The sequence below is a fragment of the Siphateles boraxobius genome, unplaced genomic scaffold, assembly GCF_051911475.1.
Source record: "Siphateles boraxobius isolate OS27281-9 unplaced genomic scaffold, OSU_SipBor_1 7, whole genome shotgun sequence".
NCBI classification, from domain to species: Eukaryota; Metazoa; Chordata; class Actinopteri; order Cypriniformes; family Leuciscidae; genus Siphateles; species Siphateles boraxobius.
Window position 1 is genome coordinate 36,654,955 of NW_027509197.1, and position 26,129 is coordinate 36,681,083.

The 26,129-nt window shown below is 35.2% G+C and overlaps 3 protein-coding genes across 5 annotated transcripts in view; 2 read left to right on the plus strand and 1 right to left on the minus strand.

The window, feature by feature from the left end:
• Positions 1-8,715, plus strand: part of abcb11a (ATP-binding cassette, sub-family B (MDR/TAP), member 11a) — a 28,123-nt gene extending 19,408 nt beyond the window's left edge. For both annotated transcript variants that reach the window (XM_077216932.1, XM_077216933.1), the window contains 12 exons: positions 122-203; positions 288-408; positions 502-666; positions 1,633-1,737; positions 1,855-2,016; positions 3,257-3,460; positions 3,800-4,041; positions 4,414-4,570; positions 5,795-5,992; positions 6,301-6,507; positions 7,669-7,815; positions 7,934-8,715. In XM_077216932.1, the coding sequence (XP_077073047.1) occupies positions 122-203; positions 288-408; positions 502-666; positions 1,633-1,737; positions 1,855-2,016; positions 3,257-3,460; positions 3,800-4,041; positions 4,414-4,570; positions 5,795-5,992; positions 6,301-6,507; positions 7,669-7,815; positions 7,934-8,134 (1,991 nt within the window). In that variant the 3' untranslated portion in view covers positions 8,135-8,715. The remainder of the gene's footprint in view (positions 1-121; positions 204-287; positions 409-501; positions 667-1,632; positions 1,738-1,854; positions 2,017-3,256; positions 3,461-3,799; positions 4,042-4,413; positions 4,571-5,794; positions 5,993-6,300; positions 6,508-7,668; positions 7,816-7,933) is intronic.
• A 1,275-nt stretch (positions 8,716-9,990) lies between these two features.
• spc25 (SPC25 component of NDC80 kinetochore complex) lies at positions 9,991-14,312 on the plus strand. The gene is made up of 7 exons (XM_077217032.1): positions 9,991-10,082; positions 10,416-10,578; positions 11,706-11,771; positions 11,889-12,035; positions 12,844-12,948; positions 13,246-13,344; positions 14,008-14,312. Exons 2-7 carry the CDS (start codon positions 10,422-10,424, stop codon positions 14,142-14,144), a joined length of 711 nt encoding a protein of 236 aa, XP_077073147.1. The 5' UTR covers positions 9,991-10,082; positions 10,416-10,421; the 3' UTR covers positions 14,145-14,312.
• nostrin (nitric oxide synthase trafficking) lies at positions 14,224-23,971 on the minus strand. 2 transcript variants are annotated; one of them, XM_077217031.1, is made up of 17 exons: positions 23,858-23,971; positions 22,716-22,801; positions 22,407-22,490; positions 21,333-21,395; positions 21,166-21,247; positions 21,014-21,076; positions 20,812-20,910; positions 20,604-20,729; positions 20,427-20,525; positions 19,524-19,649; positions 19,162-19,270; positions 17,630-17,718; positions 17,304-17,429; positions 15,243-15,456; positions 15,081-15,164; positions 14,920-15,004; positions 14,224-14,742 (listed from the first exon to the last, which is right to left on the minus strand). In XM_077217031.1, exons 1-17 carry the CDS (start codon positions 23,882-23,884, stop codon positions 14,727-14,729), a joined length of 1,578 nt encoding a protein of 525 aa, XP_077073146.1. In that variant the 5' UTR covers positions 23,885-23,971; the 3' UTR covers positions 14,224-14,726. The 2 variants fall into 2 exon arrangements, with proteins under 2 accessions (XP_077073146.1, XP_077073145.1); XM_077217030.1 differs by having other exon boundaries at positions 14,726-15,004; positions 23,858-23,968.
• Between the last annotated feature and the right edge of the window lie 2,158 nt (positions 23,972-26,129).

A 26,129-nucleotide genomic window follows, 5' to 3' on the forward strand; every position in this document is an offset into this window, starting at 1 on the left:
AAAACCAACCAACCTTAATTATAGGCCATGGAAAACAAGTGAGATATGAAGGTGAATGATAGTATTTAAATTTTTGAATGATCTGTTTCTTTAAACACTAACACAATATTGAACCACACAGCTGCTGAGATCACCAGTCCAGAGGAGGATGGACTTGAGAGAGTAAGAAGCTTCAGCAGAGGAAGCTATCAGAGCAGCTTAAGGTACGTGAACGCCTCACGTTTAATATTATCTTGAGGAGAGTGTCCAAAATGTTCTTTTATTTTATTAAAATGCCTTTCCTATAGGCGGTCTTTGAGACAGCGATCTCATTCTCAGATGTCAAACAAAATTCCAGATGCCATTTCTGGAAAATTTGAATTCCACTCAGACCTTTTCGAAATGGAGGAAACTCAAGCAAACAACAAGGTCTGGAACTGAATATAGTTGAATATAGTATCGCCCATTTAATAACACCCTGTCTTTCTATATTTATCTAAAGTTCTCTATCTTGTCTTGCAGAAAGGCAAAGGTGATGCTGAAGAGGTCATTGAACCGGCTCCTGTGGCACGAATCCTGGAGTATAACCGTCCTGAGTGGCCGTATATGCTGCTGGGATCTTTAGGTGCTGCCATCAATGGATCGGTCAACCCCGTCTACGCTCTTTTATTCAGTGAAATCCTTGGGGTGAGTGCTGAAAATTCAGGAATACGTTACATTTAAAAATGTATTCAAATAGAAAACTATTGTTTTAAATTTTAACATTTTTTACGATATTATTGTATTGTTGTTCAAATAAATGCAGCCTTGGTGAGCATAAGTGACTTCTTTCAAAACATTTAAAAAATCGTTCCGATCCCAAACTTTTGAATGGTAGAGTACATTTGTAAAAAAGGATCCAAGCTATTTCTAGAAACCTGGTGATGAGCTCTTTTGATTTGACCTGGTAAGCAATAACTTAGGAAGCACTAAGAACGACATCCTAGGTCTAATGACATCTAAAGCCTAACATCATAGCAAACACCACTAACATTTTCTGCAATTTTCGAAAGAAGAGTTTTCCACAAGCAAAGACAACTCATGTTACCTACAGAACATTTTCTGCAGAAAATGTAAAAATCTAGCATAAATTGTACAGATTTTAAATTTGACTTGTATCATTTTTATCAATGATAAAATATTTTCTCTTACGCAAGATTAATAAAAAGAGAAAAACATAAGCAAGCTGATTTCACCGAAAACACTCCCAAAAATGCATAACATTCTTTTGACGAAGAAATGACTTTTCGACCATTAAAGAGGACCTATTATGCTTTTTTATGTTTTCATCTTTCTTTAGTCGGTAATGTTAGTGTTTGAGCATGAAAAAGCTCTGCAAAGTTGAAAAGCACAAAGTCACTCCAAAAGTTAATCTCTATATCAGTAGTGCGCACTGTTTCTAAAGTCCCTGAAACGCCTCCTTTGAAGTCTGGAGTCTTCTTCTGGGTCATAGATGTCACAATATTCCTCGCTTAAATAATTAATAAATAGGAGAAGTGTATTTTTGGAATTACGTTTAAAGATGCTAGTGGTGCAGATATTACACATCCTTTTAAGAAGTATAATCATTTATTAAACACAGGAATGTTTAACAGTATCATTTATGTTTTTCAGACGTTCTCCATTCAAGACCTGGATGAACAGAGGAGGCAGATAAATGGGATTTGTATTTTGTTTGTCATCATAGGAGTCCTGAGCTTCTTCTCACAGTTCTTACAGGTATTTCCACATTTCTTTAGTGAAGTTTGCATATCTACATTTTATCCTTTCCCACGATTATTATCTGTATATTATTATATAACAGCAGATCACTGATACTGTGATATGTAATTGCAGGGCTACTCATTTGCTAAATCAGGAGAGCTGTTGACCCGTCGGCTGAGGAAGGTCGGCTTTCAGGCAATGTTAAAGCAAGAGGTTGGCTGGTTCGACAACCCCTTTAACAGTCCTGGTGCTCTGACTACCAGACTAGCCACTGATGCATCAATGGTGCAGGGGGTGAGTGCCAAAAGTTACCTAAAAGAAAATACAACAACAAAATTTACAAAGTTGCTAAACTGGTATGCTGTAAAGCTGGTAAAAGCCACTGATCTAAATAAATGACTGGATTGCTCATTGCGTTATAAACTGCTGTTACAGTGAAGCCACTGGAAGTGTGCATCATGGACTTACAGCCAAAACACTGAACTAAAATCACCCGATTTGCAGTTTATCAGTCGCACATGAATGGTTAAGATATACTGTATGTGCTATATGTACATTAATTGATACTTCTAACGTTATCTGTAATTTGTTATCTGTCTTTTCGGGCAGGATAAGCGATATATAGGAATTGTTAAGATGGGTGTGTCTACTGCACACTGCCGACTCTTTATGCAACGCATTCATGCAGGAAATATTAAGCATGAACATATATCTGGGATTGTTAGCAGAAATTGATAAGAATACACATTAAATATTAAAATACATACCATCCCCTATTACAAAAATTGCACTATAAATGGTTTACCATGCATCATCTTGCTTGGAGCGACAGTATAAATGCTTGGAAATAAAGCTTCATGTATTTAAATCCATTGCATCCTTTTAAATCCAGAGTCAGCGTCATTTCCGTGAATAAGTTGTGAAGCCTGTAGGCCTATATTATTTCCTGATATCTTTTTGTTGACCAACATTCACTTCAGACTCGTGGAGATCTTGGAAAACTTTAAAAAGCCACAGGTCAGCTCAAATGCCTTACAAAGCATAAATCTGTATTCATAATTTATTGCAATATAAATATGATTTGTAATATAAATGTCCTTGTAACTTTTAATAATCAGGGGAAACTACAGACTTTAAACCAATAACCATTCAAATGTTTAGGACGTTTGCATAGTACTAATGTAGGGAATGTTTTCTCATTAATTCCTATTAAATCAATAGAACTTGAAGGAATACTTGGGAATACCAATTTGTCGGCACAGTGGCTTCACTTTTTATGACTTCATGAGCAATCCAGTCATTCATATAGATTTTTATAAGACCTTTTTCATGCTCCTTTTCAACAGCAACATTACATACTAAAGAAAGTTGAAAATGTAAAAAAAAGGCATAATAGGATGCTTTAAAATGCAAAGCAGTTGTTTCTTAACTTTGTATGGTACAAAAAAATATATATTTCTTGTAGACCTTACATGATAAATCTGTATGGTTAATTGTGTGTTTGGTTGTTTAATCAATGTACTCTTCACCAAAGGCTACAGGCTCCCAGATGGGCATGATTGTGAACTCACTGACCAACATCGGCGCTTCCTTCATTATTGCGTATTACTTCAGCTGGAAACTGAGTCTAGTGGTCACCTGCTTCCTCCCTCTCATTGGCCTCTCCGGAGTTTTTCAGTCTAAAATGTTGACAGGATTTGCTAATGAGGACAAAAATGCATTGGAGGCTGCTGGACAGGTAAAATTCATGTTAAATAAGGTCTGATGTACTCATGCATGTATATTTGCTGCCTCAGTGAGAGCATGAATGTCGCACTTGATTTTTGAATATGCAACCAGTGTATAGATTATAAATGAATAACTGGTTCTTTTTAATGAATCCTTGCAACAATCAGCCTCAAAGTCATAATTTATTGGTTTGAAACATTCTTATGACTCAATAAACCAGTCAGAGTTGTTCTTGGCTTACTTCTACAAGTAATTAATTTTATAGTATGATTTTTTTTGCTTTATTTTGAATTAAATACAGTGTTATGTGTGTTAGTATGCATATAAATTGTACTCTGCGTTTATACAGGTGTCCGGGGAAGCTTTGAGCAACATCAGGACCATCGCCGGCTTGGCCAAAGAGAAACACTTTGTGTCTCAATATGAAGAGCAACTAGAAACACCATATAAAGGGGCCAAGAAAAAAGCTCATGTTTACGGGATCTGTTTCGCGTTCTCCCAGTGTGTCATTTTCATGGCCTTCGCTGCCTCTTTTAGATACGGCGGCTATCTGGTCAGTAATGAGGGGCTTCCATACATGATGGTGTTCAGGTTAGTCATTTATCTGTAACTTTTATACATTGCATTGTAGGATGGTGCTTTAAAGCAGATATGGAATTGGAAATTAATGCATTTGTGGTGTAATACTAAAAAATAATAATGATTTTTATGCCTGGTATTTTTTATATAAACAAAGATTGTGTTTAAAGTAACATACATATGGAAATAAACATCTGCATTACTGCATAAAAATGAACATCAGTGAGGATTATTCACGGAAGGGAAATGTTTGAAATAGCTCAAGTCTTTGGTGTCATTAAAAGATGCTGTGTGTGTGTGTCTGTTTGGAAGGGAAATGTTTGAAATAGCTCAAGTCTTTGGTGTCATTAAAAGATGCTGTGTGTGTGTGTGTTTGTTCCTCAGAGTCATCTCAGCTCTTGTGACCAGCGCGACTGCACTCGGCAGAGCTTCATCTTTTACACCAGACTACGCCAAGGCTAAGATTGCTGCTGCTCAAATTTTCAAACTGTTGGATAGGGTTCCCAAGATTAACATCAGCAAAACAGAAGGACAAAGTTGGGTAAGAGAGTATGTGTTTTCCCCCATCTGATAGCTTCCACCATTTTCCTTACTTCAACCATTTGCCTTCTAAAGACATCTAAACCCAACTTTTCAAGGTTTAGCTAGTTAGCATGGCCTATGTATCCCCTGCTAGTAGAGCTACACCATTCAGTGGGCAAATAGCATTTTTCTCCATTGGCAGCGATTCACAAGTTTCCAATATTTTAAATCACACTGACCATTTGTCTGATCGAAATGTGGGTTGATCCACTAACTCATTCTACTGTTTGCATGGTCTACTTCTAGTCAAGTATGATTTTAATTTTTAAATTAAAATTTTATTTTACCATAAGTTTCCCCCATTACTACGGGTGCTCCGATCAGGATTTTTAGAGCCGATCACTGGTCGTCGATCACAGGAAGCAGTATTTGCGGATACCGATCACCGATATTGATCTATTTGCCTTCTTTTTTTCATCTAGAATTATTTATAGGAATGCTCCAATAAGTTTTTTTGTTTTACATTTTTCACAAAAATTATAATTATCTCTCCTAAAGGTTTGATCATGCAGTGCATTTTTGTTTTTACAATGGGACAATTTTGTTGGCGCAATAGCTTACACACAACACAGGCCTGATTACAATTGATTTTCGGTTTAATTTAATTCACAAAAAAAGTAAACAGTCAGTAAAAAAATAAGAACAGATAAACAATTTACTAGAAGCAGCACAAATACATGAAATATCAGAATAAAGAGACAAATGAAATAAACAGTGCTTTGGGTTTTTTCAGGTAGGTCTTACGGTAGTATTGAGGTAAGAAATATTATTGAAATTGAGGAATCAAATGTAAAATAATACAGTATAGTTTTCACTGAATGATTTAAATACAGATTAATCCTTACAATTAAAGTTACAAAAGTTATTCATTCAAGAGCAGTGCGTGTCATTAATGTTAATCAAACAACAAAAGGCAATTATTAAGCTGCTGTCACTTTAAGAATAAATGCACGAATCCAATATACTGTTACACAAAAATTAAAATTGGAGTTTGTGGAGTGTGGTTTTTAGTGCATGTCTATTCTCTTTGAGATCATCTACAGTAGTGTAAAAGTTGCCAGTATTTGCTTTTAGCAGATATACTTTAAAATGTTCAGTCTTTATAGGACAGGACAACAAAAATAATATTGACTCCTCTTTTTTTGCCTTATGAAATGTATTGTCGTCTTCCATCCTGTTACAGGATGACTTTAAGGGCAGAGTGGAATTCAAAGGGTGCAGGTTCACGTATCCCAGCAGGCCAGACACCCAGGTTTTGAGGGGGCTGGAGGTGTCAGTACATCCAGGACAGACTCTCGCTTTTGTTGGCAGCAGCGGCTGCGGAAAGAGCACCAGCGTTCAACTACTGCAGCGATTCTACGACCCAGATGGAGGACAAGTGGTATGAAACCACATTTACTGCTTATTTAATGTATTTCCTCTGAAATGGCTTAACTTATTGCTAAAATTATTGCCAGATTCAGATGTAAGCAGTAAAACTGAAGACATCTATTTTAAAATAATCATGACATTTACTAAAGGAGCTGCAGTTAAAAAATCTCTTAACAATTTTCATACTCTTAAGGCGAGCAAGCATTGTGCAATCCTTGATTGTGACACAATCAATTTCTAATTAGGAAGCGATTTCCCTCCCTGATAAATGTAAAAATGTTTCCCAAATCAAACCTTGACTTGCTCTTATTGCCCTAGCTGATCGATGGACGTCCATCTGAGAGCATCAGCGTTCCCTTCCTGAGGTCTCAGATTGGGATTGTATCCCAGGAGCCAGTGCTGTTCGACTGCAGTATCGCAGAGAATATCCAGTATGGCGATAATTCTCGCACCGTGAGCATGCAGGAGATTATCGAGGCTGCTAAGAAGGCTTATCTGCATGATTTTGTGATGACACTTCCTGATGTAAGTTATGCATTCCTTTTCATCATGACTGAGCCAAATTAAACTTGATATGTGTAAATGTACATTGTCAAATGTACTTCGCCCATTTTATGTCTGTAATCTAATGCATTTACAAGTCAAGAGTATGCAACAAGAAAAAAATATAGGGTCAGTTAGCCATAATTTACTAACCAGTGGTCATGCACTATTGATACAAATAGGAAATTGATGGGGCAATTACATTTTGATGAATGATTATGAAATTTGTAATAACAAGCAAGCACTGAGGAATATGCATTAAGATTGTTTTAACCCTATAAAGCATACTATTTTCTAAATTTTATTTTCTAAATACCAACATGATCTAAAGTTTTCTGAAAAGCCTGTTGGACACAATCTTCTACATGTCGTCTGATTAAAAGCAAAATAAAATGCATTTTATAATAATTGTGAAAACATCAACCTTCTTGGTCGTGGTTCATGTGTCTTTTTGCTGTTTAATCTTAGTTTCTTTTTGCTGTTTAATCTTAATGATTTTTATAAAGTAAATGTAACTTTTATATTGTTAGTAATATTTAAATTTAAAATTTTCTGAAGCAGCTTAGGATTACTTGATTTTTCTTTTAGATAAACCATGTTAAAATGTGAGTATCACATATGATCATCAGGCTTTTGAGGAAAGTTTTTGTTCATCTCTCAATCATCTTTGTATTGTATTGTATTATATGTTTTGTCCCCACAATAAAAACTACCGGTACAGAGCTTTGATCATAAAACTAAGCATTTAAATATCATCTTACTAAGACATGTTATAATTTGGGTGAAATAGAGTGACATTTATATGCAGTTAATGTATGTTATACTGTCATAAAAATCACATTGATTTATATTACAAGCTATCAGATTTCATCTTACTTTTTGTCCATATAAATATCAGTAGGCTAACTGCACCAATTTGCATATTTTTGCTCAGTTTGGGCCCCTGAATAAAATGGAGGTGCTTTCTCCTGCTCAAGTAGAGCTCCATATTCTCACTATATGAGCCATAAAAGCCTGATGTATCAAATTTCAAATTTGTTTCAAAACACATTGATTTTTCTGCCAATTATTTCACATGTCTGGCATTACAGTGTTAAGTATGGCTGAACTGTAGGCATTATTAACCCTATTGTGTTTTTTCAGAAATATGAAACTCAGGTCGGTGCTCAAGGCTCTCAGCTGTCCCGCGGACAGAAACAGCGTATAGCGATCGCACGAGCCATCGTCAGAAACCCTAAAATCCTGCTGCTGGATGAAGCCACCTCTGCGCTCGATACTGAGAGCGAGAAGGTAAAACAATATCAACGTGTGAATGCAAACTGCGTCTTTTTTTACACACATGCACTATATTGTCAGTCATTTTGAATACTGTTTAATGCGAAAATTGCATTGGATTTTGAATCTTCAGACTGTTCAGGCAGCGCTGGACGTAGCTCGGCTGGGACGCACGTGTATCGTCATAGCCCACAGGCTTTCCACCATTCAGTCCGCTGACATCATTGCTGTGATGTCACAGGGTGTGGTAATTGAGAAAGGGACCCACGAGGAGCTCATGGTCAAGAAAGGAGCTTACTACAAACTTGTCACCACAGGCGCCCCTCTTAGCTAAAAATGATATAATGTTTGGACAAGACTTATAGTCCTGCCTCAAATTTACGCTAGTAGGCCTAATTGAGCCAGTGTTGGCTTGTCTGACCCAGTCGGGCCGCTCAGACAGATTGCAATTGTTGAGGTGTTTATTGATATGTATTTATTGAGACATGTGTTTTTATTATGTCATGACAATATCCTTGAACGTCACTTTGTTTAAATTATACTTATTTCATGTGCGGTTAGTCAACCTGGATGAGTCAACCTCTGTATTTAAAAAAACTGAATGAAAATGCATTGTATTAAAATGTGTGACATGCAAACAATTGATTTGTGCAAAAAGATTGGAAAGTTACTGCCTATTCTAGACATTACTACAATGGTCATAGCTGAAGATATGGTGTCCTTGAACTATAGTGGCAATTCAAGTGGACTGATAACATGTTCTTAATCACTGATATGTTTATGCTCAGTTATCAGTTGTGTCCTGTGTGATCTATTTGTACATTTTTTGGTGTCTGTCTATCTGTCATTCTGCAGATGCATTGTCCTATGATTTGTACATAGGTAATGTATTAAAAAGACCTTTTTGAAACTGTATGTGAGTCTGTGAATGAAACATTCAGAACTATTCATTTAGGCTTCTTTGAGTAGGCCTAGTATTTAGACAGTTCAGGTAACTTAAATGAGGAGCAAATACCTTTTTAAGTAAATTGTGCTCATTTAGTTTAGCAACAATAGCATGGCATTATTTATTTATTTATTGCTTGTTTAATGTCTAGACAATATAAATTGTATGGTCACAAAGCTGTCATAAAGATTTTTAATGACGATAAAAGTATTTTTTAAGCTTAAATACTACTCTAAAACTACCTAAAATTACTTTAAAATGGCCCAAAGACTGGTTTAAGAAGTTTTTCCTTCATCTGGGTAACTGAGTAAAACACTAGGAGGCTAAAATGTAGATAATACATTTTAGATGAGAGTTTAGTATAGTGGAAAGACCAGGTGACAACAAACAGCTTAATATGAAAATGTAATAGTTGAATATTGTGAATGTTCACATGAATGTTTTAATATATTGCATCAAGACTAGCTTTACAGAGTAGAAAACACTCCACACTAATATTGCTGCAATCCCTCTGGTGATTTGCATGATTATCTTCAAATGAAAAGAAGTCATTTTCTAGCATTTAGCTAGGTAGAAAAGACTGCAAAAATATAGGCTACAATACTGCATTTAATATAACAATAAATTATGATATTTTTTTGTCTCCACTCGAACCACATTTGTTGTCAACAAATCCTCTGTCCACCAGATTATACATGGAATAGGCCTACATCAAAGTACATCAACAGAACAAAGAATTAGTTACAATTAATATGCCCATTTCTGATCACAAATGCAATTAAAAGCCAGTCAGACATTAAATGTAAACTTCCTACACAAAACGTCTATTGTTTCCCTTTTCCTGATGAGAAACATGCAATATAATGTAGGCTACCTCAGACTAGGAATGAATGTCCCACATGAAAGAAACAGCACCACTGATCTATATAATGACTATATACTATATTCTATATAGATCAGTGAACAGCACACACACACCAGTCTGCACTGCAGTAGAGCTCAAACTGCACTAGATGGCGCAGCATTACTACTGTACTGAATCAAATGGACTTTGGCTGAATGAAGGGAAGATAAACGACCGCAGATAAGGTATATAATAATAAAAAAAAATAGCATTTTAAGGGGGAATAAAATGCGTAATTCAGAGTTTATTATGTATATACTATGAGCAGTTAGCATGGAACAAATAATAAAGGTAATTTCATGCCGCTATTTTGTAGTTATGATGTCGACGCGTTTATGTGACGCCATTTCCTGTGTAACTGCTGACGGTCCAGGCGCTCATTTTTGAAAACAAGAAGAATAAATTTGCGTTTATTTTCCTTCCATAAATCGGGTAAGTGATTTAAATGTACTGTGCTATTATTACAATTAAATTTAAAAAATACCATCTAAGTTTCAGCGCATAAAAATGAAGGAAAAATATGAAAATTGTATCGCAGTGAAGTTTTATATCTAACAATAACATCTTCATATTGATTACTGTCTGCTAATTTGATATTATTATATATTATATATAGAACATTATATATGTATATATATTAATATATATTATTATATACAACAGAGTATGTCGTATGGAATAAACATGCCCTGAATGTGAGCAGACTGCGGTAGTAACGTTACTAGTAACCGTCATTGCATTCAACGTGTTTGGATGATTTCGCAGCTCAGCATGGCATCTATCAGAGACTATAATGTAGTGGAGCAGTTCAACAGCAGACTGGAGGAGATCAGGACCAAACTTCTGGATCAGGCCATGGTAGAGGTGCTCAATGACAGGGCTGCGGAGCTCTGTCTGGCTCACAGGCAGTACATGACGTCTGTCTTGGGTGAGAGATCCACAGGATTGTTTCGGGGTTCCCATCATGGTTTGAGTTTGGATGTGCATTTAAAGTGGATGGACATTAATTATCTAGCAGTGTGATCCATCTACATTAAAAGTAGGCTGGGTGGTATGGCGAATGTTATATTGTGATGCATTTAACTCTTGTGTGGATGGTTTCAAAGACCAGGCTTAAGCTAGTCTTAGACTAAACTGCATGTATGAGCTGTTTTAACTGAAAGCAAGTTGCACTGACGTATCTTAAAATATGTCACTGTCTGCCTTTGTTTTGTCTCAAGATGCACACCAGTAATGTTTTATTTATTTATTCTAAGGCATATTTATAAAAAATACTTGAATGTCCTAACTGAACTTAATCTAAGCCCTGTCTGTGAAACCAGGCCGTAATGTCTGTATTTATGGATGTTTTTCTGGACAATTCTGTGAAAACTGATTCACAGAATAGAAAAATGAATTGACAAATAAAAAGTAAACTCATGATATTCATAATTCAACATTTTGAATAAAAAGCACTGATGAAATCTGAACAAGACCAAGAACATGCATTAAGAGGGTCAATTTTGTTGGTTTTAACCCTAAAGCATGCTATATCATATTTTATAGATGAAGGCCTCTAAATTACCAACATGATCTAAATTTTGCTGAAAAACCTGTCGCACACAATCTACTACATGCCTTCTGTCGTCTAATTGATAGTTTATGCTTTTTTAGCAACTTAAAGGCCTTTTAGTATAATTGTAAAAACATCCACCTTCAGGTTGTGATTCACGTGTCTTTTTGCTGTGAATCTTTAATGATTTTTATATAGTAAACATAAGAATAACTTTTTATGTTGTTGAAACGTTTTAATATTTCTCAAACAGTTAGTGAACAACTTAGGTTTATTTGATTATACATGCATCTGATCATTTTTAGAAAATGTCTTAAAATGTGTGCAACAAACATGATACAACAGACTTGTCCATTGCTCAGTCATCATTGCATTGCATTATATGTTTTGTTCAATATTAATTACAGAGCTTTGATCATAAAACTAAGCATTTACACATCAAATATTTATATATTTGATACATGTTGATTTTTATTTATTTCTTCTTCTTTTTTCCTACACAGATACTTGCTTTAAGAAATGCAAGGAGGATGAAACCATGTTTGACATGATACATGCTTACAAACAAGGTAAGATGTTGACTGGCACAATAGTGTGACACTTTAATATACAGTACATGCCATCTGCAATGAGCAGTTGAATGACCAGTATTATGTGTCTATATTGTTACTTTTCTTTTTTTTTAGATTTGAAGGAGAAAACATCTTTACTGAAAGAAAAAAATGCTGAACAGCTTGAGGTTGTGTCGGAGATTGAAGACAAGGAGCATCACAAAGCACTCTTATTTCAGAGAATTGAGAAGCTCAAGAAGGATCAGGCTAGAAACAAGGAATGTGTGTATGCCTCTCTTTCCTCTCATGCACTGACATAGCCTTAATGTTGATGTGTAAAACCCGGGACACACCAAGCCGACATCAAAGAACTAGCGGCGACAAAAGTTGACTGTGTTGTGATGTCGCCTCGCGTCAGCTGCGTCTCGGCCAGAAAGCTGCACTTGAACACCAAAAGGACTAAAGGCGACTGTCAACTAGCACATGCGTTGTGCGCCTGCGTGTAAGGAAATATTAGTCTATATCAGCAGGTATCAATAGTCTATTTTCGTCATTCAAAAAGGGAAACAAAAACTAGGACTGCAGACACACAAACAGTAAATAAAGCAGCGTTTGCTTACCATTTTTGAATATCAATCACGCCGATCAATTTTTTTCCCGGCCCAATGCCGATTAAACGCGAAAAAACTAAGCTGACCAACACTTAAAAATGGCCTGGCATTGCCTGGCGGCTGACTGTTGGCTTGGTGTGTTCTGGCCTTAATGGTTTACACTTAAAATAAAGGAGGTGGAGAGATAGTTGTCCATTACAGATGAGTGATTCATGAACACTTTCTGAATCATTCTACCAAATAATTGCACAGAAACACTGTGATTCTTTTGCAAATCATTTACTAAGAATATAATTGAATGAAATGAATGTTGTGTGCCCAATAAAACAAATAGATATGGGATATGGTTAAAGATATGGGTTGTATTTGTTCATAAATATTTTCATATGAAGTCTTCATTTACTGCACGTGACTGTTAGGTGATAGTCACAACAGACAAAGGTTTATTATTGCTGATGTCCTTAATGCTTGTTTTATAGTGATTCAGTCACAAAACAAAGCCAACAAGAACAGACTGAAGAAGCTGAACAAGTGTAAAGATGTCTTTCAGAAACACCTCAGTCTTGAGATCAGAAAAATCCAAGGTAAAGTCTTTGTGCTAAACTATAGCATATGACTGAAGGATGAAGTTGCTGTTTTTTCTTTCATTATGTGTTAAATACATCATTCTAATAGAGTGAGGTTCAAAAGTCTGATTCAAACCTGGAAATTAACAAAGTTTTTTTGTTACAAAAAACAAACCATTTTTAATTGAGCCTTTTCACTCAAATTGTTGTTGTTGATTTTATAATTTGAGAAAAATTAAAAGCATTTTTAATGACTCTCTCATTCTTGGAGATGCAAGTTTTGATCGTGTATCACCAACATCTGTTGATTTGAAGGTGAGAAGCTGCAGTTTGTCTTCAGGAACATCAGTCGTAAAGATCCAGACATGGTCCATACGTTCCTCCTCCAGCTTGATGCAGAGGGCGTTTACCACAGTAAGTATTCTTCTTCTGACCTGTTTTTTATCCTTGATTTTTTGTTTTTTTTTTGGTTACATTAAACCTGATTTTCCTCCTGCATGTGATTAGGCCCCAGCATTGGTTTATTATAACGATAAAATATTATTATTGCATAAATAAAATGTATACTTTTAAATGTACAAGGTTTTAAAAGAAAGTTTTTGAAAGAAGTCTCTCATGCTCATCAAGGCTGCATTTATTAGATGAAAACATATTGAAAACTGTATATTGTGATAGTATATTAGTTTTCTATTTGAATATATATTAATGTAATTTATTCCTGTGATACAAAGCTGAATTTTCAGCATCATTACTCCAGTCTTCAGTGTCACATGGTCCTTCAGAAATCATTCTAATATGCTGATTTGCTGCTCAAGAAACATTTCTTAATATCAATTTTGAAAAGAGTTGTGTTGCTTAATACTTTTCATGCAACCGATTTTAAATATAAATCTTTTTTAACATTGTCTTTACTGTCAATTTTGATCAATTTAATGCATCTTTGCTGAGTACGATTTTTCTTGTTTTAATCCTACCGAGTCATATCTTTTAAAATGTTTGTGTGTAATGACTGACAAAACTAAGCACTGAATAACGTGATTATGTCCCCCCCCCCCCCCCCCCCCCCCCTCTCTTCAGTCATGTCTTGTGACCCTCCACTGGAGAAAATGGCACATCTAGAACGCAGACTGCAGGAGACCAACAACTTTTCCGCCTTCCTCGCTAATGTCCGGAGAGAGTTTGTGGCGCTTCACAATGGTGCAAAGATGGCCTGACTGATGAACCCAAGCTAAATGTTCATTTCAGATCCATTTGAAGCAGTCAGAGTCCCAGACACCATATCTGTAGATATCATTACTAAGCATATTGAGCTTTTATTTACCTTTCAATTTTCTGTACATTCATTTATTGATTTGTAATTTTAGCAATAAACATAAAAATGTTTTTAAAAAAGTGCTTTGAAATGTCTTAATTTAGTTTTATACTACAGTGACAAGAAGTTCTAAACCATTAGCATTTTGTGGTTTATTACTGTGCAAATAAAATCTCTATTTTTCACAATACAATAAATCTTGATAAAATGTTTTATAGCCACACACTTGTATTTCATTGATGGGCTTCCCATGGTCATGAAAAACCTGAAAACATGACCTTTTATAATAAAATAAAAAAAGTCTTTCCAGACTATAGGATTTTTTGTAGCAAATACATTTATGCTCTGCTCTAAAATATTTAATCGGCTAGATATTGCCCTTGAGCACCGTAACACTACACACAAGCTGCAGTAATGTATGATTTGTGAGTAAATTGTTCTTTGGAGTCAGTGAATCTGTTGAAATTATTCATTTGGATGATTTTCAAAAGTCCTTTTTCCTGTAATCACATGGAAAGGTCATGGGAAAGAAATTAGTTTAAAGAGTGTTTAACTACAGCATGAATGAATCATAATTCAGTGGCACTGAGGTCAGTGACCTTTTCTTTCACATGCTCTTTTAAAGCTAGGCTTCAGATGACTTCATCGCAGTAAAAACAGGCAACTCTTCGACGTACGTGGAAGGGAAATGTCCTCTCTGTCCGTTCAGCTCACCGAACCACCAGCCCGTGTCGTCCTTCTGAAAGATATCCAGTACGTCTCCTGCCCGATTGAAGAGGGAGAGTCAACAGAAAGCAGGTGCTGAGGGATGATGTATTAAGATGAACTACCATATTACCTTCAGTAATGTTTAACTCGTCCTCTCTTTCTGACGTAAAGCTGTATAAAGCCTTGCATCTGCCGACTGAGCAGAATTCTGCACCTGTTTAATAAATCAGTTTGTGTGTTAAGAAAATCCTTGAATGGAAGGGAAGATAAACACATGTGGCTCGCTGTTCACCTTTATCCTCTTCGGATTCAGTCACGCATCCATTAACCGGACCACTCTGTTGATCATCGACTTTGGTCGTCTCTTTCGAGGGCTCTTTGCTTGTCCTATCAGGGCTTTGGTTGGTCAGCGCACTCTTATTGGTCCTCATGGACTGACGGGATCTGAACGGAGTCTTTTTGATCCTCATAGGTCGGGAAAGCTGCACTACGCTGTGCTCACAGTCCTGGAGCAAAATCCCAGATAGAATTTAAAAACTCATGAAACATAAGGATGTTTTTTGGCTAAACCTTGTTTCTAAAAACTGTGATACTGTCTCTCTCCACCCTGCAGCCTTGGGGAAACATATATATTACAGTCAACAAAGTGTAGGCTGTTTAAAAAAAACAGCATAAACAAAATATGATGCTAAACTAGCGTTGACCTATTTTCTCAGTTAACCCACTTGTGTTTATATTGCTTTCCATGTCCTGGATTCATCAAGACTTGCATTTTAATGGTGGTTTTTCATGAATCAGAATCAGCCAAGGATGATTTAAGAGTTTAATATATATATATATATATATATAGATAGATAGATAGATAGATAGATAGATAGATAGATAGATAGATGGATAGATGAATACATCTATAAAACAAGATTAACTATATTTGATTTGTTTTATTCTATTCTATTTATGCATCCCCCTGCAGTACCTACACAGACTATGCACTTAAAATGCATGCTAATAATAGTTTTACTAAAATCCAGTGGATATTTTATTATCTTTGAGATCTTATTATAATTTAAATATTTTGAATTAATTTGAATTTCAGGTCAAGTTTTAGTCATTTTGTAGTGTTTTGTCAGGTTTTTGTTTTTTATCTATATGGTTTTTATTTTTCAGTTTTAGTTATTTTAGTACATCAAGTTAAACTGAATGAAAATGGGAAAAGTTTCCTTGGCAACTAACAAAAACTTGTTTTATATATTAAGGTACACTATGTAGCTTTTTTTGTTCAAAATAAACAAAATTTAAATAAATCTTCCAAAACGTGTTTTTGACTTACCCTGATTCACAATGGTAAGTCTATTGTAAGTGTTTTTATTTTAGTTTAATTGTGTACTTGTGTCACTCGCCAGTGCTTGTCTCATCATGTCCATAAATAGAGAAAAGTTGCTCCAGTGATGATGACATATCGGGTCCTCCCTCGAAGTCAGGTCTCTATCAACTATCAGTTAATGATTATACTAATTACAAACTAACAATATTAGCCTACTTTGAAATATGTATAGGCTACTTTGTTGCGTGTTCAGTATGGGATGCCATAGGTTAGTTGTCACAACAAGCGAGAAAGGTTGACAGAGAAACGCGACAGAGCTCGTTGGATATTATTGTGCTTTTCGGAGAAGGCGAGAACTGAGAGGTTTGAAATGTAAAATCAGTGCGGAAATGGTGGCATTTTTATTACTCAACAGGTGAGTTGCATTTTATTGAACAGATACATTTCCAAAAGTAGCTCTCTAACAGAGTTCATTGTAAAGCATTATCTATTGTGAAAATTATTACATTATAGTTTTAGCGTTGTGCTGGAATTTATTTTCAAGGGAGTGTCGTGTCTATTAATGGGTAAAGCTACAGTAATGTCTTTAGCTAGTCAGCTTGAGATCCTTTCCATCTAAACTGGTTGTTTTAAAAGCATTAGGATAATCTCTATCTCTTTTTTTAAGTTATGAGAAAAAAAACGTATTCAATGCAGAGCTAAAACACAACCAAAACAATGTTCTTCCGCAAAATGCATGCAGTTTTGTTTTTTAACCGCTAGAGGGCCACAAGTTACATAGTGTATCATTAACAAATTCAATTCAAATTCAAAAAATCTTTATTGCTATCCCCAGAAAATTGTCTTTAGGCAAGGGCTCAACAAACAGTACAAGAGAAAATTAGTGATGTATACACAACTATAAGAATGTCCTTTTCAATATTAAAACTCCTCAATTTCCTCCAAAAATTGTGGATTTTCTTTAAACAAATAAAATAATGCTTCTAGAAGTGAACAGGGGGTTTTCAGTATAGGATGTGTAAAACTCACCCTTTCTTTCCATTTAGTGATGCTGTCACTGAACCGATGTCTTGATTTGGGTTTTCCCTCTAACTCCGCCAGACTGTGAGTCAGTTTGCAGTGCGTCGCCTCTAAAAGGTCCAGTTTGAGGATGGCCTACCGAGAGAGATCAGTCAGTATTTTGTTTGTTAAAATTTATTGAATACCAAATTTTTGATAAAATATTTGAACACAGTGGGGTCAAAAACAAAAAGTCTGAATGAAAAATTCATTTTAACCTGATTTTTGAAAATAATTTGAAGTAAAGTAAATACTTAAAATTTCGCGGAACATTGAAATGAAATGTAACATCTCACCTCGTCCAGTAACTGTTCTGTTTCCTCCAGGTTTTTTTTATTTGAGAAGTTTGGTTGTTCTGTGTTTACTTTCACCATTTTCTCTAAACCTGAAAAACAGATTTATGTCAGCGTTGACCTAGATGTCATCTATTGTGAACAATATAACAGGACAGAACCACCTAATAAGATCTCTGAGGAATAAACCAGTTCTATTTAAAGGTGTCATATCACATTTTTTAAATTTTTATTCAAATTCAATTCCCTGATGTCCTCTTCTAAAGTAGTTTCTTCAGCAAAAACCAATGAGGTTCATTCTACTGTAACGCAGCACGTTTGAGCTTCCACAAGAACCAATGAGATTCATTCTTGCGTGTCAAGCAGGTTCGGTTGAGCTTCTGTTTTTGTTCATATTTGATTTAAAGCCTAAATTAAATCTGTTCACCATATAAAGCGATCGAGTATCTTCAGAAAATTTGGAGTAAACAGCTCAATTCATATGGATTAGTTTTACGATCTCTTTATGAACTTCTTGAAGCGTCAAAGTTTCGTAGCTGTCAATGGAGGGACAGAAAGCTCTCAGATTTAATTAAAAATATCTTAATTTGTGATCCAAAGAAGAACGAAAGTCTTACGGGTTTTGAGCAACATGAGGGTGAGTAATACATTTTTGGTGAACTTACCATTTAAGTAGAGTATGTTTTCATTATACATCAAGCTCTTAGCTGAAACCTTCCTGCTTTTTGTCACTATAATAAAAAAATTATTAAAAACCTAAAATAAGATTTAATAAATGTTTTAATGTCCCTACACAAAGAATGGTCTTGATAGGAGTCAATTAGACCATGCTCAGGTACAGTGTGCATTAGCAGCGATCCTAGTGGAGCGCTATTAAATATGAAGCAAAAGACAGTGACTACAGGCACATCTCCGATTAGCTCAAAAGACAACAACAGACGGATCGTCCTCTTGTAATCTGCTACTTCGTGGTTTAAGAGAAGATTCACTCACGTTATAAACGCAAACTAATATGAATTTTAATATAAATTCTTGCACTTTGTTCGCCCTAGCTTAGTGGTGATGAAAAAAAGAAAAGGTTTTTCTTTTCAATCAAAAAATAATACGTTAATAGACGGCTCTTTGATCGTTCTTCAGTTTCTCATGCCATGTTTTAAAACACCACGTCAAGTTAAAAGTTCAACTGGACACCCTGCACTCTTTTACATTTTGTTCACGTGTTCAGAAGCACAAACGCACTGGTTCACTCACTGCAGTTTTAAAGCCCTCATTATCTGTTCTGGTCAGTGGGGGGGAATGTCAGCCGGCAGGTTTCAATAAACAATTATTGATTCAAAGAGCTGATAAGGTGATAATAAAGATGTTCAGCGAAATTGAAAATGTGCTTAATAACTGTAGCCTACACTTTCCAATGTGAGTTATTAGATTTAAGGTAAAATGGAAAATGAAATAAATTAAATGCAGGATATTGAAGGACACTTTTAAATTATTTAAGCACCCCCTCTAAATTGTTAATCCCCCCCCCCAATCCAAACCTTCTCTGTCGCTTTTTGTTTTTGTGATGCAGTCCTCTAGACGCTGAAGCTTAGTCCTGATGCCATCTTTCCTTCTGTCTTTTCCCATCACTGTTTTTCCTTCTTCCTCCTACACACACACACACACACACACACACACACACACACACACACACACACACACACACACACACACACACACACACACACACACACACACACACACACACACACACACACACACACACACACACACACACACACACACACACACACACACACACACACACAGACAGACAGACACACACACACACACACACAAAACAACCCATTTCATTTAAATTCCTTCAACATGAATTTGTGCTGTAAACTCAAAAACTTACAAAGTAGTCAGCCATGAGAAATTCAGCTTTGTTCTCGTCCGCTGTAGCGCCAACATCCTCGACCAGTGATTGAATGTCTTTCTCCACATCAACCCTCCGTACGGCCAGCTCGATCTGTTTGTGACTCTGTCACCCAAAAAAAAGACCTTAAAGTAAGTTAAACCACTTCAATTAAAATCAAAAAAAGGACATAATTGCTGTTTTTGTTTTATATGTGTGTGTATATATATATACATATATATATATATACAGACATATATATATATATATATATATATATATATATATATATATATACATGTATATATGTGTGTGTGTGTGTGTGTGTGTGTGTGTGTGTGTGTGTGTGTGTGTGTGTGTGTGTGTGTGTCTGTGAGAGTATATATACAGTATGTGTGTGTGTGTGTGTGTAGTGTGTAAAGTTACATTTATAAAATATATATATTTAAATGGTAACACTTTACAGGTTTCAAGGTCCCATTAGTTAACATTAGTTAATGTATTAACATTAATTAACATTAAATGCTTTTGAAGTATTTTTCATTGTTTGTTCATGTTAACGAATGAAACCCTATTGTAAAGTGTTACCATTTATTTTGTATGGAATTAACTTTTAACTGATATATCACTTTGGAACGGAAGCAGATTAATTTCCAAGAATACACTTTACTCAAGTCTTTAAATTTGTCTAAATATTAAATAATTAAAACAATTTTAACAAAATATTAAAGTATATAATATTGAAGCCAAATATTTGTATTTTATTCATCATGAAGTGTGGAAATTTTGTGGTACTGTATGGCAAGAATGAATGTTTTTTGAAAGTACAGTACTTAATCCAGTTCATAATTGCGTGGTTTGTGGCCATTTCAATTCAAATTCACACATTCTCCAGTTGCTCACGTGAATGACAGTCTGTGCGTATACAGTCATGAAGAGGCTGTACTTGTTTAGGGCGTCAGATAGAGTCTCTATTCTCTGCTTCTCAAGCTCCTGCACGATCTGAAACGCAGCACTGAATCAGTCAAAATGCAAGGTAAAAGAGGATCAAAATATAAAGATGTTGAAAACAGCCTGAACCTGGTAGCAGGTTTTCAGTGTGTTCTCCAGCTTCAGACGGATGTGGTGACCCTCCATGTTGGTGTTGAAATATTCCTCATCAACTCTGGCCTGAAGCTCTGCTGATTTAGTCAATCTGTTAAACATCTGGACAAAAACGAATGGCATTACATCACAAACGTAATTGTGTTAACTTCTTTTCCCCCAGTCAATGAACAATCACAAATACCTTCTGCTTTTCTTTCTCTGTGCTGATTTGCTTATTTTTCTCCACAAAGCTGAAGAGAGCTTCATGTTCTCTAGTCAACCCAATCAGCTTCTTCTTCAGCTGTAGAAACAGACATTTCTGTTCAATTCCTTTTTTAATATTGGGTTCATTTGATTTGATTCCTCAGAATTAGAAAAACACACTTCTGTAAGTATTTTCTTACTTTAATTTGCTCACTCCAGTTTGTAAGAACAAGCTTTCCAGACTTTTCAACAGCGTTGTCAAGCTGTGTACAAACAAGACTTAATGTAAACCTGCTTCTGTAAATCCAAATGTGAATATATGCATATGTTGCATAAACATGAAGTGATATACCGGTCTTTTTCTTTTGCCGTGTTCATCTAGGATTTGACGGATTTTCTGGATGGCATCTTGGTTGAGAGCATTTCCCAGTATGCTGAAAGAATAAGCCCAATATAAATACACAACAGCAACTCACATGAATAATAAAAAGAGCGTACTCATCCAGAGTAGTGTCATACCGGTGAGCATCTGCTGAGGCGTACATTTCATCTGATATGAAGGACCACGCACGATATGTGGAGCTTTGAAGAGAAAAAACTGTCAATGAGCATCAAATATTAACCTGCACTGCTGATGCAGTCAACATGACATTACACGGCAAAAAAGTCTCAAATTGACATGGACAGCAACAGTTCATAAGCTATAGGGGCGGTTTCCTGGACAGGGTTTAAATTAAGACAGGAGTAGGCCTTAATCTAGAATATATTATCTTGAATAGGAATAGGTAAATAGAATAGGTTATCGTGGCTTTAAAAATGTCTTTCTGAAACAGACAAAGTACAGATTACTAACAAAAACGGATTAATTTAAAACCAACTGTGCTAATCTGAATTAGTATGAAAGAGGTTACCTATAAAACATGGAATGGACCAAGAAAAGCTTAAAATTGGATGGTACTGAGAAGCAAATCTAAGGAACACAATGACAGCTGAAAAAGTAAATAAATAATAAAACAAGAGAAAACTCTTTTAAAGCAAATAGCAAAGAAAAACTGCACACACACACACGCACGCACGCACGTCCTCCTGCCTCCTGGTAGGTTTAATTTAAGCCTAATTTTAGTCCTGGAGTAGCTCTAATCTTCCTCCCGGAGATCAGTTTATTAAACTAGACCAAGTCTAGGGATATTTAAAACCATGACAGAGAAAGCAGATTTCTGTTAATCTGGTTTAAAAGGCCATTTTAGTCCAGGCCTAGTGGCTTTATCTCTGTTCGGGAAACCGCCCCTAAAAATCTTCTTTTGTATACATTTTTATAAAAAATATATATTGTATCTACTTAGCTTTCATCCTTTAATATTTATTGCTAGAATTATTACATTTATGTATTTATTTTACTGTATATTTATAAATTAAAACATTTTATTTATTTAATTTTTTTATTTTACTTAGTTTATATGTTTTAATATATTTATAAAAATCACACAAATCAAGGTTTTAAAGAGTAAATTTAATTTGGGACATTAGAAATGCAAACTGCCCTGTTTTGTACTCATGTGAAGTGATTCCTAAATCACACAGTAACTCACTCACTTGTCGCTCATCTCTTTGGAGACTTTAAGGAGTTTCCCTGCGATTTTCTGAAGTCCTTTTGAATAGTTGATCTCCAGTTCAGATCTAAATTCAAAGAAAGCCGTGTCAGTTGTATTGGTCCAGCTGAGGGTCTTTGAGATTCTGCCCTGAACATTTTTTGAAGCACATTTTCAGGAGAACTCTTATAGTCTTTTTTCATCTCATTTTCTTCTCCTGAGAATGGAAAGTCGGGTATCTTTAGTGTAATCTAGTCTTAGAGGTCAAGTACTACAATAAACTTGCTAGAAGAGATCAGAGTTCGTAATTTACCTTTGCTGAAACACAGCCAAGAGCTCTTTGCAGAAATACTCGCCATTCTTAGAGATTCTCTTCAGGTCCTGATACAGCAGATTATACTGAAACAAATCATGAAGTTTAATGAAGCAGTAAACCACGAGTCTATCTATCCATCTATCTATCTATCTATCTATCTATCTATCTATCTATCTATCTATCTATCTATCTATCTATCTATCTATCTATCTATCTATCTATCTATCTATCTATCTATCTATCTATCTATCTATCTATCTATCTATCTACCTGTCTGTCTGTCTGTCTGTCTATCTGTCTATCAATCTATCTATCTATCTATCTATCTATCTATCTATCTATCTATCTATCTATCTATCTATCTATCTATCTATCTATCTATCTATCTATCTATCTATCTATCTATCTGTCTGTCTGTCTGTCTGTCTGTCTGTCTGTCTGTCTGTCTCTTAAAATTTTGAGTTTTTATTTAAATGTTAGTTTTTTTTAATTCTTAACATTTATTTTTATTCTTAAATATATATATTTTATTATTTATTTTATTTCAGTTTTAGTAATTTTAGTACTTAAACTTATTTGATTTCAGTTAGTTGATTTTTTTTTTTACGCTTTTCATTGAATATTTATATTTCATTTTAGCATTATTTTTGATTACCAAAAACCGTCTAACACCAATGTTCAAGAGAACAGCAATGCCCTAGCAACCACACAGTAACTGCTTAGCAACATCCTGGAAACATCCATCCTAACCCTAACCAAATCAACCAAAATACCCTAGTAACCAGACAGAACTCCCTAGCAACCACTAACATCTCTGAAACGGCCTCTAACAACTAAAAATCAATCGGTCTTTCTTGTCTCTGTCTACACTTTCAAACTTAGAGGACTTTTTCAAGTTATAATTCAAAGCTTAAAAAGTTCAAGCTTTCAGGTTAACAGCAAAGCCCTGACAAACTTTACTCTTCTAGTTAATAATAAACAATTCTTCAGAATGTAAAAGGGAACGAGTCAGAAGTGAAGTTTTATATGGAGACGTCCACGATCAACATTGACCACCTCATCTTTACTTTATGATTTTCTACAGCATATATCAAGTTAGTAGTTGAACACATTAGTAAGAGTTAACAGAATGGACTCACAGTACAGGAGCTCAGCGGGTCCTTCATCTTCAGACTGGTGGAACTATAACTCTGCTGTTCAAACTTTGACCCTTCTCCGCTCCTGAAGAATGCATGCGGAAATCACCTGTGTGTCTGTGCACAAGATTACTGCATCATTAACCCACCATAAAACCAAAGGAGTGGCGTAATGCAGGGTCAGTCCTTGCTATAGAAATCACTGTTTCACTTTGCATGAAGTTTTGGCTTGATATTTATCTTGTTGCCAACAGGAAGCATTATAATGTATACGACCAGTCAAAATTCTGGAAACATTTTAGAATAATAGTTTAAAACTATGAAATAACACAAATGGAATAAACATTTCAGGTTTCCTATAACCTGTCAGTGAACAATTCTTAAAAGAACCATTTTGTTTTATAGTGTAAAGAACATTTAAATAATCTAAAGGACATTTTACCACTATAATGAACCTTTTGTGTCATTAAAGAACCTGATAATTAAGTGCAGGAATGATACAAAAAATTCCATCAAAAGATATTTATTGATATATTTTGATCTTTAACTTTGTCTAGATTCCACCTCTGGACACTCAGCAAATTAGTTTAGTCTATTGTTATGCTCAACATTTTCGTATAGAAATGAATTCATGCCACAATTTAAATTTATTAATAATCTTTTTAAAAGAATACTGGACATAATTCTGTGGTGATTTTTTTTTTGAGTGTAATTATTTTGAACTGCAAACAGTTAAATTGCAATGAATTCACTGGAATCACTATACTGTATATTACTACTGTAAATATTCACCTTTAAATTATTGATTTTTTTTATATTGTGTATTTATTTTTCCTGTTATTTTTTGTGTAAATGTAAATTTTCCTGTTGTAACGTTGGCGAGAGTGATAGAGACAGACCATATTGTTATTTGTGTTATATTGTATATTTATTTTCCTTGTTATTATTTGTTTTGTGTAATATTGGGTTACACTTTATTTTAAAGTGTCCAGTTTTAACAGTTCTAGGTTAAATTCCCTGTTATAGTGCTTCTCTGCTACACTAGGGGGCGGCGTCCTCAGTTGTCGATAGCAGAGAAGAAGTGAAGTTAAGGCAGAGGTAACTAAAACATGGATGTGAGTTGTAGTATTCATCCTTGGTTTGGTTTTTTGATTGGAAATAGTTTTTTTCTTTGCCATTCATTTAAGCCTTATGTTCTAGTTGAGCACATGCTAAATAAGTGTTGAGAAAAGCTTCTCTATTGGACTGTTTCATGCCAAGTTCGACTGCGTAATGCGCGTGGGAACTACCAGTGGATTATATTGACTTAGTTTACTGTCTTTGGAACTGTTCAAACCTGTGGAACTTTACTACAATGAAGTCTTATGACAAACAGCGTTGGAAATTCAGGTTTTTCTATCACGCAAACCATTGACTGATTTGAATTAACTAATTTGTATGGTGTGTGCTGTTGTGGAGGGTGAATAAATTTTTTGTTACTTGTGCACTTAAATATAATCACTGCAAAAGCTGAATGGATGGTATCCTACATCTTTATAGTGGTTTCGTTTCGTTCAGGATAATGGTGAGTGAAAATAGTATGTGTTTATGTTTTATTTATGTATCAACAAAGTGGTATGTCCTTTGGTGTAAGTTTGGTGTTTACTCTCCTGAAAAGTATGCTTCCTCATAATATTTCCAAATGGATGATCCTGCCGAGGATGGGAGTGAGTATCAAAGAGAACCTAATTATAGTGCAGAAGAATTTACGGTGTGTCGAAAGCCCGTACAAGATCTGATTCAATCATTTAGTAGTCTTTATTTAGAACCTGAGCAAGACGATGAGGCTAATGAGGTTGAAGATAGTACTCAATTTCCACCTCCCCTGCCTCCTGAAGAGGAGGATGAAAGTCTTATCTCTATGGTTTTGGTCAACAGAGTTAAATATTTGGAAAATACAATGAGTAAGGTAAATGGGAAAACTGAACATCCATTTTGATAAGTTTGAAACCCAGTTTCTGGATAGTTTAGGTGCCTATCAGAACAAAATCAGTTCTTTAGAAGTCCAAGTCAAAGACTGTGAAAGACCCTTGTGACAACGAGAGGAAGCAATAATTTTAGAATCTAAGAAAGAGTGTCAAGAGTGAAACAGGTCTTAGAGGAGAGCATTCAGGATCTGGGACGTGCAGTTATGGACTGTCTCAGGCGGAGAGATCATTCAACCTGCAAGGCATTCAACTCCACTGCCAGATAGCCTACTTATTCTTAATCCATTCAGTTTAAAACTCCCATAAAT